Source organism: Rattus norvegicus, chromosome 5, assembly GCF_021556685.1.
Source record: "Rattus norvegicus strain SHRSP/BbbUtx chromosome 5, alternate assembly SHRSP_T2T, whole genome shotgun sequence".
Taxonomy (NCBI): Eukaryota; Metazoa; Chordata; class Mammalia; order Rodentia; family Muridae; genus Rattus; species Rattus norvegicus.
Window position 1 is genome coordinate 116,507,656 of NC_141538.1, and position 12,084 is coordinate 116,519,739.

The window sequence follows — 12,084 nt, forward strand, 5'->3', positions numbered from 1 at the left end:
TAAGTAAGAATACAATTGGGGTTTTGTTTTAGAAAGGTCATTTGCTGGACATACAGAATTTGGGTTTTGTAGGGGTAGAGAGGATGGAGGAAGGGAGGAAAATAACTGAGAAAGGGAAATCAGTTTAATTGCTGATGAAATAGTGCAAGCAAGACATGGGAGATAATACGACAGCAGCAGCAGTGGAGAACAAACTGTGCTTGTGGACGGAGAACAGAATGACCTGTTGTGGGCAGATGAAAAGTGAATAAGTTAAAGCTGGAATCTAGAATAAGAAGAGCCCTGAAAGAGTATGAGATTCTCTTTTGAGTATATCATCTGGACATGCAATTCACATAATTAGTGAGAGACTCAAGAGTGGGGTCTGAATTTGAGATAAACATGTGGCACTCCACAGCTCACACATTGTCCCTGTACTCACTGGAGTTGATGAGTCCAGAGAGAGGGAGGTAATAAAGGGTGTAGGGGAGATCACAGAGAGGAAGAATAGTTTCCTAAGGAGACAGACTAATAATGGGCCTGAGGCTATGTGAGAACTCTAAGCTTTCCACTCTCTCAAGAAGGAATAGAATTAAACCACCTGTTTCTTAACAGTTTGTTTAAGAGCCCAGGGTATCACAGTGTCTTTGTACACACTGTACCACGCAGATCTTGGGTTCTCGTTGATGATTATCCACACTTATGGGTCAGGAAACTAAGCCTCAGAAAGACAGAATCACATGGCCAGCCAATGGCCTAGCCAAAATTGTCTAGAATAGTTTATCTACTTCCCAAGCCCATGCTCATATTATTCTATCATGCTCACTGCCTTGAAGATAGCAACTACTTTTATCTTAACTGGTTCCTGGGAGAGACAGGCACACTAGTAGCTCATTACACAGTGTTCAACAGAGCAAGGCAAACAAGAGATGAACACCAAGAGCCTCCCTCTGTTCTTGAACATTTCTCCAGGCTTCTACTCTGTGTGTATGTGCGCTAAGTAGTAAGGGAGTTGACAGAAATAGATGTATAAATGTTTTTTTCCCTCTGGTAAGACGATATCACAGTTCATTTGGAAAAAGAGATGACCATGGAAATACCCAGTCCCACACAGGTCGGCTGCTACTCTCCAAAAATCCCAACCTGGCAGCAGACAGTCCAAGCAAAGCCTCCTGTTCCCTCCCAGGACTGCTGGCGCCTGGAGCCTGCCTCCTGTCCTGCCAGGGGTTTAGGCCAGACCAGTCTTGGGGTGATGGGCTGGGAAAGAACAGAGAGAGCTGCAGTAGCTCCCTGCTCCCAGCCAGTCACCTCCTCCCCAAAGGGTTGTGAGCAAGCATCTGGGCTTTGTCATTCAGGGAACCCAGCCAATAGGGGCATAGCCTAGATGAAACTGGACCTTTGACATCCTTGCTTACAGCTAGCTTGGGCAGACATGACTAGAGGCAGGAACACTTGGAATGTGACCTCTGACCCCAGCCTGTTACTTCTGATCCTTATAGGAGTCTGCACATGCTCCTTGGGCATCTCAGGTTGTAACTGTGTTCAGTGTGTTTGGTTTGACATACACAAGGAAACTCAAAGGCTAGATAAACATGAATACTCACAAGTGTTCCCCATGCCCAGCCCATCGTGAACTCACAGCTCCCACCTAACTAAGTTTCTCGAGAACAGAGACTTGGACACCACATTTGAAGCCCAGCTCTCCCCATCGTTTTATGTTTTAAACTGTAGTCTGTATTTGGTATGTATCTGAAGTCTTCCTCAGCTAATGTCTGAGATTATAGATTATAGCTATTAAATACAGCCTATAAAGTTAACAGATTTTTTTAAAAAAGAACTTCCCATAGCCTTAGCAGCAAATTAGTTGGGTGACAGAATAAGTAGGTACTTGGAGACACCCCAAGAGACAAACTGACACAGTCCCATAAACTGCAGGCCATGTGAGGGCACAGTCTATTGAAATATCTCACTGGAGTGTTCTGCTTGACCAGCTGGGATGGAGTGACTCAACTCCATGGAATCTTAGAAGCCCTCAAAGAGAAAAGTGTGTCTGCTCTAGTTATCTTACAGCCAGGGGAATGGTGTGGAGAGAAGGACATAGGTATAGAGTTTCTAACAAGTATACTGAAGTGACTTCTCTTCTAGCTGTTGACCTGCTCAGCTTAGATTTCATTTATGAGTTTAGTTATATCAATAGAATCATGCCTCTCTCTGACTTTCATAAATGTTATGTGATAATGTAGTATGCAATCAAAGGTTTAGTTAGCATTTGTAATTTAATATAGAGCACATATGATTAAAGCATCTGTCAAATGTCTAAGTTCAATGGTAACACTGATACTAAGATTAATAGCCTTGTGCCTACCTAGGTTGTACAAGAAAATATTGCCAGTTTTCTAAGCTAAATAAATAAATAAATAAATAAATAAATAAATAAATAAATACCCCTCAGATAGCTATATCATTAAATAAATATCCACTGATAGCCTATTGGATTTTGCTGTCATGGTGTAGCTGGGTTCATCTGATCCTGGTTCACACGCCCTAATAGCAAGGCTTCCCGGTCTAGTCTTTGAAAAGATGCTGTTTTGCTCTCCTGTTTTTTTTTTCCAGTATCGTTATTAATAGTACTGACTAGAAGAGCATGCTTGTGGTGCCTTTCAGGTTGATTCCATCTGTACCCTCATACAGGCCTTGGGTCAAGGAGAACTCACATTGCTTTGGATGGGAACAAAGATAAGCTGTGTCTGTAACAAAAGTTAATGTTTACAAGTGTCCTTGTGGAAACTAACATTAGACCTTCCACTTCGAAATCAAGGAGGCCAAGGGTCAGAATGTCTAATTTGAGGAGGAAAATTTGTCTAGAATGTTGCAGAATAAGGAAGAAATCATGATGAGTCTTTGACCTGACCTGTGTTCTCTCTTCTATTAACAAGCATATCAGGGAAATGTTATTAAAAGTCTTTTAGAAATTAAGATTATCTAACTTAACCCAGGCATGTAGTCCATGCTGCAATGCCAGTATTTGGGAGGCTAAATCAAGAGTGTCCTGATTTTTTACAATAGTCCACTTACAAGACATAAGTCTGAGCTATCTTATGTTCTAGACCACCTTGATCTAAATAATAAAAATTGTGTTAAATATATATTTGTATTTTAAATACAGACATACTCATATATGCACACATCCTAACATACTGGTTTTCAAGGCAAATGGGTATTGTATACTTTGAGCGAATTTGTTGGCTTGGATGACCCTCATTCTCTACCCTTCACGTACATGTGGAGGATCCAAAGAAACAATGGTAAAGTTGGAACAAGATCTTAATGTGTCAGAAGCAAGTATGAAAATTGTAGAGCTGTGGTCTTTAACCTGTGGGTTACAACCCCTTTGGCAAATCTCTACCTCCAAAAATGTGTACATTGTGATTCATAAGAGTAGCAAAATTAAGGTTGTGAAGTAGTAACAAAAATAGTTTCATGACTAGGGAACGAGGAACTATATTAAAGAGAAACAACATTGGAAATGTTGAGAACCACGGCAGTAGAGATTTTGGGTAACTACTTTGTGGTGATTTTATAAGGTTGGGCACATGTTATTTAACATTTTCTTCCTCAGTTTACACATATACACAATAGGGATAATGTTGATTCTTCCTCAGAGTTGTAAGAACGGTGTCATTTATACCAGAGTAAGGCCTGTACCAAGTCCCAAGGCGAAGTTGCTGTGTTGCAGCCAGCAGTGCCATTAGGATTAGAAGTTAGTGTTCTACATGAATACCTGTCATTAGTGTGGCCAATGATCTTCCTCTTCACAGAGCAACCCCTACGCCAAGAGTGCAATCAGGAGGGAAGGAGCTTTCAGGAAAATATTTTCAAATATTTACATGTACTATGAAGGATTAAGGAACACATAAATACACTAGTGTGCATCCTCCTCCCTCAAAAACAAACTGTAGCTCTTTTCCCTGAGAACGCAGACTTGCAAGTGATGGGAAGTACACTTTGTTTCCTCTCTTTACTGGGAAGGTCTGATGAGAAGCATGTGTCATGCCCAAGGAGAGATCACAAACACAGTCATCCCAAACCATTTCCCAATACCAAACCAAATAAAGCTTCCATTGGACATTTGTGAGTAGCAGAGCCAGTCTCTCAGTGAAGTCCTGCCACAGTAGCATAATACCATCTTTAGCTGTGGGGGCTAAGGTGGGAAATAGGGAATGATGCATGTGCCATCTGGTACTTATGTCAGCTTGTCACAGGTTAGGGTCATCTGGCATGGAAGCTTATTAGAGGAAATAGGATGTCATTTATACCAAAGCCTGTATCAAGTCCCAGAGCAGAGTTTCTGTGTTGTAGCCAGCAGTACCATTAGGACTAGAAGTTAGTGTTCTACGTGGACACCTGTCATTAGTGTGGCCAATAAACCAAATAAAACCTGCATTGGACATTTGCGAGTAGCAGAGCCAGTCTCTCAATGAAGTCCTGCCACAGTAGCATAATAACATCTTCAGCTTGTGGGGCTAAGGTGGGCCTTACATAGGGTGGGACTACATAAGGTTGGCCTGTAGGCAAGTTGGTAGGGCATTTTCTTGATAGATGGTTGATGTGAGAGGGCCCAGCCTTAGTCATGTAGTCCTGAATGGTATAAGAGCAGTAATCCTATATGGCCTCTGCCTCAGCACCCACCTGCAGTTTCCTGCCTTTACTTCCCTTATGGTGGACTTTGATCAAGACCTATAAGCTGAAGGAAACTCTTCCTTCTCCAAGTTGTTTTTGGTTAGGTGTTTTATCACCACAGAAAAAAGAAGAAGAAAAGCAAAAAAAGGCACTGCATATCCTTCCCAACCCATCTGTGGGAACATGAAAAGTATATCCAAGGGTTTGCGGTCCATACTGACTTAGATAAAATCTTAACCCAGGCATTTACCATCTACTTGGCCATGCGCAAGTTATAGAACCTCTCAGCTCTATTGCTTCAGATGGAGTTCAGAGCTCACAAAAAGAGATGATTTGGCCTCAGTGAGTGGTGGCTCACCATTCAAACCTTGGAACCTTGGTGGTAGCTTTTCTTACTCATCCCAAACAAATTCTACTAGTCTGTTCAGACCACGAATACATGTGATCATCATGGAATGAAACCTTCCTGGGAAAAGACAGTGACAAAACTGAGTGTCAGATAATGTGTGCTCACCGCTCACCCACCGTGGCAGGAGTATTTCACAGATAGCACACAGACACGCCCACTTGAGTGAATGCCAGGTGGCTTTCCTCTTAATTCACATGGAGCCATCTCTAAGAGGCTTTTCCTGACCCTAGGCTAGGTTAGGTCCCTCACTTCTGCACTTTTGGAATTCCTTTCGGCTTCCTTCATTCTTTCATCACTTCGCAATTAATCACACACTGAGAATTTGATTACTGCTTATTTTAAGGTAAACAACTGTCCCAATGGAGCATTGTACAGACTAGAGATTTTATGACCCAAGAATATTAGCTCTAAAAACATTTAAGTCTTCTCCTTACCTGAGTGAGTGGCCACTCCGGCCTTCTCCTGCTTGAAACATTATGATTCATGAGAACATGGACTCTGCTCTTTTTTTTTAAATCATTTTTCTTCAGTACCTGTTCCAAATCTGGGTCTCAGTAGAACTCAGGAGACATCTGGAGAAATAATGTGAGCGATTGTAAACCTGTAACTTTAACCCTTCTTTTTGTAGAAACTTATCTCTTCCACACTAAAATTATTGTTTCTATTTAGATATTAAATATCCCTCTTTTTTTCACAATGGCCCCCTTACTTGACAGAATTCAAAGTTAATAGTGTTATATAGTTTCTTTCCTTACTTCTCTTTGACTTTCTTTGCTTCCTTTACATTGAGGTCAGAAGACTTACTGATGAGAAGAATGAGCAGTCAAGTGAAAGAGGAGCCAGAATAGTGGGCCTTGGGGGTGATTATAGGTCTCTCTCCATGCTAATGATAGAAGGTGACATTAACGAGGCCAGAAATTACTACTGCTCAGTTTTCTTGTCTATCTTAAGAGCTCTTAGTTTCAAGCTGAACAAATACTTGTTGGATAAATAAATGAGTAGATCCTATTCTTTGATATCTAGTGGAATGGAATGAGTAACTAGCCCCCTCCTCTTTCCTCTCAGGAATACTGCTGTAGCCATGCATTGGCCTTCAGCAGCCATTTTTGTTAGATAGAAGAGAGATATGTCCCATTGAGGCTGCTTCTCCTGCCCTGGCTCCTCTTGTACACATTTCCATTTCACTACAGAACCATAAGAGCCCAACACAAAAGCATTGCAGAATCTTGAACTTGAGAGCACATTTCTGGTAACCTGTTCCCCATCATCTAGTGAACTCCTGCTACTCTTTTCAAGCTAAGCCTTTCTCTAAGAAATACACCACTACAACTCTTCACATGTGAAAAACAGAATATAACAAATGAAGGGGAAAGTTTATTGTCATTTAAGAAAAAAAGCATGTTGTGGTCAGCAAGACTTGAACCTAACCTAACTGATGAAAAGCTTTCCTGAGGAGCTGCAGCACAGTTTCTAATGCAAAGGGTCAAGCACCTTGGCTTTTTCCTCACTGGCTGTTAATTAACTTTTGAAAAACCATAATGTGAGCATTTAAATTGATTGCCTAGAGCTGGCTTGATCTCATAAAATCTTGCTGTCAAGGATAAAGAGTTAGCCTTTTCATTTCATAAAATCAGGCTGACAAGGATAAAATTTGTATCTTGTGTTTTCTTTTGACTATATTATTTGGTGGAACCAGGACACCTTAGACTTTGGCTTCTTAGTTATAGGTCGCTGACCTTATGGAGCGGATCTAAGCTGTTCTTTTGTATGGATGGAAGAGTGTGAATGGAGACTAGTGGTTCCTGCCACAGAGAGGAAACTAGCATGGAGGAAATTGTCAGCACCTATCCAAAATGACCACTGTTGCTCCCTTGACATCTGAACAAACTGATCAACAAGGGATCCACACATAGAGTCATGCTCTTCCTTGAGAGAGGGTGACTTCCCCACCATAAAAAATACTTTATAAGAAGCTGAATTCTCTGGTGGTACCAACATTAGTGGTAGGAGAATAAAGCTCTCTCCTTGGGGATCAGTTTTTTATTAACATACATTGTCCTTTTTTTGTTCCAGATCAGCAAAGATCCAATCTTTGTACCAGGTGTCTGGGGACCTTATTTCTCAGCCATGGTGCCTGGCTTCTGGTTGAATGAAGGCGGTCAGAGTGTGACTGGAAAATTGGTAAGTTGGCATTTTCTCCAAAGGGTTGTGAGTGTTGCCATACCATCTTATTACATCACCCATTCACTCAGTAGCCGGACTATTGGCAACTCAGAAGTCAGCAGTCAGCCAATCCTTAGTACCTGGGATGGGTGGCGTGTGTTAGTCAAATGAGGGGTGTGGCTTGGGCTACAGGAGTCAGGCATGTTTCTCATGTGATTATTCCCTCTTCTCCTTTTTGAGATGGCAGTGTTATCAGCTGTTGTTCATTCCATGGTTCCCTGTTGTTCTAGGGACAATTCAGCAAACCTATCTAGAAAAATTTGGGGCACTCATATGCTTCAAAGACTGTCTCCTCTAGACTCACAAATATATCTGTCACTTGGGATAGACTGTTATGAACTCTTCCTACACACAAGTTCCCAGTGACTCATAATTCCCTTCCGTTATCCCTTTGTGCATGATTCTCTTCCAACCTCCTTTAGAATTACTTACTGGCTTGGTGATTTACTTGTCATTCAAGATGTAGCTCTAGTTTATTTCGTCTAAGTTCAAGGAAGCTCTCTCTGAGGACGTTACATGTGATGAAAACCATCCAGAATTTGATCAAGTGGATGTGTCTACATGTGCTTATATGTATGTGTGAGAGCAAGGTGCAGAGCATTCCAGCCATGGTGATAGTTACTATAACCAGCTTTCTAATCTGTTGTTCTAAAACACTATCAGTTCCTTAAAGCAAGAGGGATGCAATGATTCTTTCTGTATCTAGCCTGGTTGTTCATTCATAGTTGATGCTTAATAGAAATGTGTTGAGTTGTTGGAATTGTTTAAGAGGGAAGAGAGAAGATCCACAAAAGAAGGATTAGTACTGTTAACAGGGGGTATGCTAGGCTAGGAAATTCTTAGTTGGGAAAAATGATTTTTATTGAGCCAAAGGAGATAAGTAGAGAGCCAGGGAGGGAGTTCACAGGAGAAGATGTGAAAGTGAAACATGAATGTAGATTTGAGGATGCGTGCCATTCAACCCCAATTCCTGTGTAGTATAAATGGTTCTTTAAAAAATGGCTTTCAATAACAGCTAGGGAACAGAGCAAGGACCTCATCTTGCAACCCTCTAAACATACTTTCTGTTGCTGTTTTTAAACACCATGATCAAGAACAATTATTCATTTCCACTTCCACTTCCAGGTAATAGTCTGTGGCTAAGGGAAGTCAGAGCAGGAACTTTAGGCAGGAACCCAAAGTCAGGAATTGAAGCAAAGACCGTAGTGGAGTACTGCTTGCTGGCTTGCACCATCTGTCTTTTCAGACACCAGCCTTAGCTTTCTTAGACAACTCAGCCTCACCTGCACGAGGAGGCTGATGCCACAGTGGACTGGTCCTACTCACATCAGTCATCAATCAAGACAGTCTTGCACAGACATGGCCTCAGGTGACTCTAATCAAGGCAACTATTCAAATAATACTAGGTTATATCAAGCTGACAATAAAAACTAGCACAATCCATTTTCTCAACTTGGTAAACAAACAGATCACTGTTAAAAGATAACCCTTCTTTCCTTATCCTCAAGATCTCAAGTTAATATCATAATTTAAAAAAACAGCCCAACTTAAGTGACATAGTCTGTGGGATTGAAGAGACTGTTCAGTAGTTAAGAGCACTGGATCTCTCCTAACTCTGGAAGTCCGTGCAGTTTCATTTGACTACGAATTAGACCCGTATTACTGCAGTGGATGCAGAGACTTATGGCAATACGAGGTACTGAGAGTAAGTTACAGTTGAATGCTCCACCCTAAACAAAGGGGTTTTAGATCCTATTTTTGGCACAGACAAAGTGGGAAGAATGTAAGCCAGAAGATAGGAAGAAGGGCTGTCAAAGGCTTCCTTCTGTGCTCTATGCAATCATAAACTCTCAACAGCGGTGGTGAGCTGCACATAGAGGGACCCATCAGCAGCCAGGAAAAGATGGAGGAGGGACTCATGGTGCCCTGCCCCTCACTGCTGAACTGTTTACTACAAGATAGTTTCAGAGAGAGAGAGAGAGAGAGAGAGACAGAGACAGAGACAGAGACAGAGACAGAGACAGAGAGACAGAGGCATACAGAGACAGACAGAGACAAAAGGGCGTTGACAACAGGGGAGAGAGAACCATTAAGATTTACTGATTGTTAGAGTGAGAGAGGAAAAATTAGGAGTCATGAATTAATCCTTTTTTTTTTTTTTGGTTTTAAAAATTACAGATGCTAGCAGCTCCTTAGTGACACAAACACAAAAAATTCCTACCCCGAAAGGGCAGCAGCTACTGCAGTGAGACAGGCAGTGAGTCCTGACCTCTCCTGCCCACCTCCGGTGCACCTAATCCATTTCTCCAAAGACAGTGATACTGTCCTAGGCCTTGAAGGGTATTGTTTAGGTATATTTCACATCTAATCTTTCAAGCACTTCTTTTGGGTTTCCTGTGAGAACATATCTTAAGTCTGATGACTGCGGACTGCCATCTCTCATCTGAGCTGACTTCCTGTAGTAGCTCATCTCTGGCCAGTGCGTCCATCCTCCCACCCCATCATCAATGTAAAACAGAGCAGACCAGGGTCAGAATGACCCTTCAGATCTCAGCCGCAGCATTTCACAGCTGCTCTTCTCCATGGGCTTTCTATTTTACTTTGGATAATGGTGAAAATCCTTATAGTGGACAAAGATACAACTTCCTGCTTCTCCGCTGAAGTGCCCCTCTTTCTGTTTCTATAATGACCTAAGCAAGCAACACTCAGGCTCAGTGCACGGATGGCTTCCTTGACCTTATGCATTCTTTCCTGGACTCCAAATAACTAACTGCCTTTCCTTTCTCATTCTTTGTTCAAATATCACTTGATCCTCTTATTTAAAATTGTAAACTCTGGGCTGGTGAGATAGCTCAGCATGTAAAGACACTTGCTGACAAGTTTGACAACCTGAATTAAATCCCTGAAACCCACATGGTGGAAGGAGAGAACCTCCAGAATTTTCCCTTTGATTTCAACATGTGCACTTTGGCACACATGACCCATCCCCATGTGCATGTGCACATCTGAGCACACATATGCTTAGACACACACACACACACACACACACACACACACACACACACACACAGAGCAATATAATGAAAGTAAAATAAAATTGTAAACTGTTCATCTGAACTCATATGTGCAACTTCTACTAACGTAAAAAAACCTATAACATAAATGTAATGTGTTTATTTGTTTACATTATCTATCTCCTTGTGTTAGATTGTACACTTGAGAAAGGTTCAGACTAGGCAGAAAAAGGATGGCCTTGCTTTTCTTTCTATTCTGTCAGTCCAAATACCTGGGACAGAAAAGAAAGTCCTCTCAGCAAAGAATAATTCCAAACAAAACGCTAAACATACAGAACAGAGAAAGAATATTAAAAGATGCAAGGGAAAAAGACCAGAAGGGCAGACCTATTAGAATACCAGCTGACTTGTCCCAGGTTACTCTTGGAGGGTTTATATGCCTATGTCATTGGAAAGTTCTGGTGTGTTCTTTCCCTTTCTTTTGATGTGCTGGTCTGCGATTATTTATTACTTTTGTTTTCTTGTGTTTGCTTCACTTGTTTTTACCTCTTTAGGTTGAAGTTTTTCTTCTAGCTTCTTCCGTAGAGCCAAATTGGCAGATAGACACTGCTTAAATTTTTTATTCATAAAATATCTTAGTTTCTGAATATATTACAATTGATAGTTTTGCTAAGTATACTAGTCTGCATTGGCATCTATACTCTCTTAGAGTTTGTTGAACATTTGTCCAGGACCCTCTGTCTTCATGGAAATATTAGGTGGTATCCTAATAGGTCTGCCTTTATATCTTTCTTAGTCTTTTTCCCTTGCAGCTTTTAATATTCTTTCTTTGTTCTTTATGTTTACTATTTTGATTATTATTTGCTGAAGGGATTTTCTTTTCTTGTCCAGTCTATTTGGTGTTCTGCATGCTTGATAGGCATTTATTTTAGGTTATAGAAATTTTCTTCTATGATTTCATTGAAAATATTTCTGTGCTATTGATCTGGATTTCTTCTCCTTCCTCTATTCCTATTATTCTTGGATTTGGTCTTTTCATCATGTTCCATATTTGCTGGATGTTTTGTTCAAGGATCTTATTTTTTGATTTAACATTTTTATTTCCAGTTTTTTTCTCAGTTTGGAATTCCTTTTCTGATTCCATAAAAGTGGAAAGTTTTATGTCTTGAACTTTTTTCTCTACTTTGTCCCACTGTCTATCTTTGTTTCCATAGATTTCATTAATGGACTTATTTATATCCTCTTTAAGATCCTTGAACCTATTCACAATAGTTATTTCCTGTCCTCTCAGCTATGTTGCATTTCTCCAGGCATGTTACGGTTGCTGGGCTTTAGTGGCGACATATTGTCTTGGTTGTCCTCCTGTTTTTATGCTGACACCTAAGCATCTGGGTTTTGGATGATTGTAATTCTAGTTGTTGATGTCTAATTGGATAGATTTTCCATTCCTTGGTTTTAATTGCCTTCCTGGATCTCAAGAGGCTGATATGCGTTACCTAGTAGAGAGTCCCTTCTTCAGAGTCCCTGACAGAGATCGATACCGAGGGTCCAAGCTACAAGTTTCTAGGTAGGGATCTGACAGGAAGGAGTAGGGATGGGATATGGGGGGTGTTGAGGCTGAGTAAGAGGATCCATGTGTGGAAGAAATGGTCTGACATTAGTACCTGTGGAGTCTCTGGGGAAGGGAGGAAGAGAGGGATGACAGCACACTACAGATCATCTGCTACAGGGCTGAATAAAACTGGGGAACTGGAATTGGAAGACAGAAAGAAGAGATTG

At 41.1% G+C, this 12,084-nt stretch overlaps 1 protein-coding gene across 25 annotated transcripts in view; it reads left to right on the forward strand.

Moving 5' to 3' along the window:
* Nucleotides 1-12,084, forward strand: part of Fggy (FGGY carbohydrate kinase domain containing) — a 395,164-nt gene that overhangs the window by 274,113 nt on the left and 108,967 nt on the right. For all 25 annotated transcript variants that reach the window (XM_087548101.1, XM_087548107.1, XM_087548106.1 and 22 more), the window contains one exon: nt 7,142-7,249. In XM_087548101.1, the coding sequence (XP_087404227.1) occupies nt 7,142-7,249 (108 nt within the window). The remainder of the gene's footprint in view (nt 1-7,141; nt 7,250-12,084) is intronic.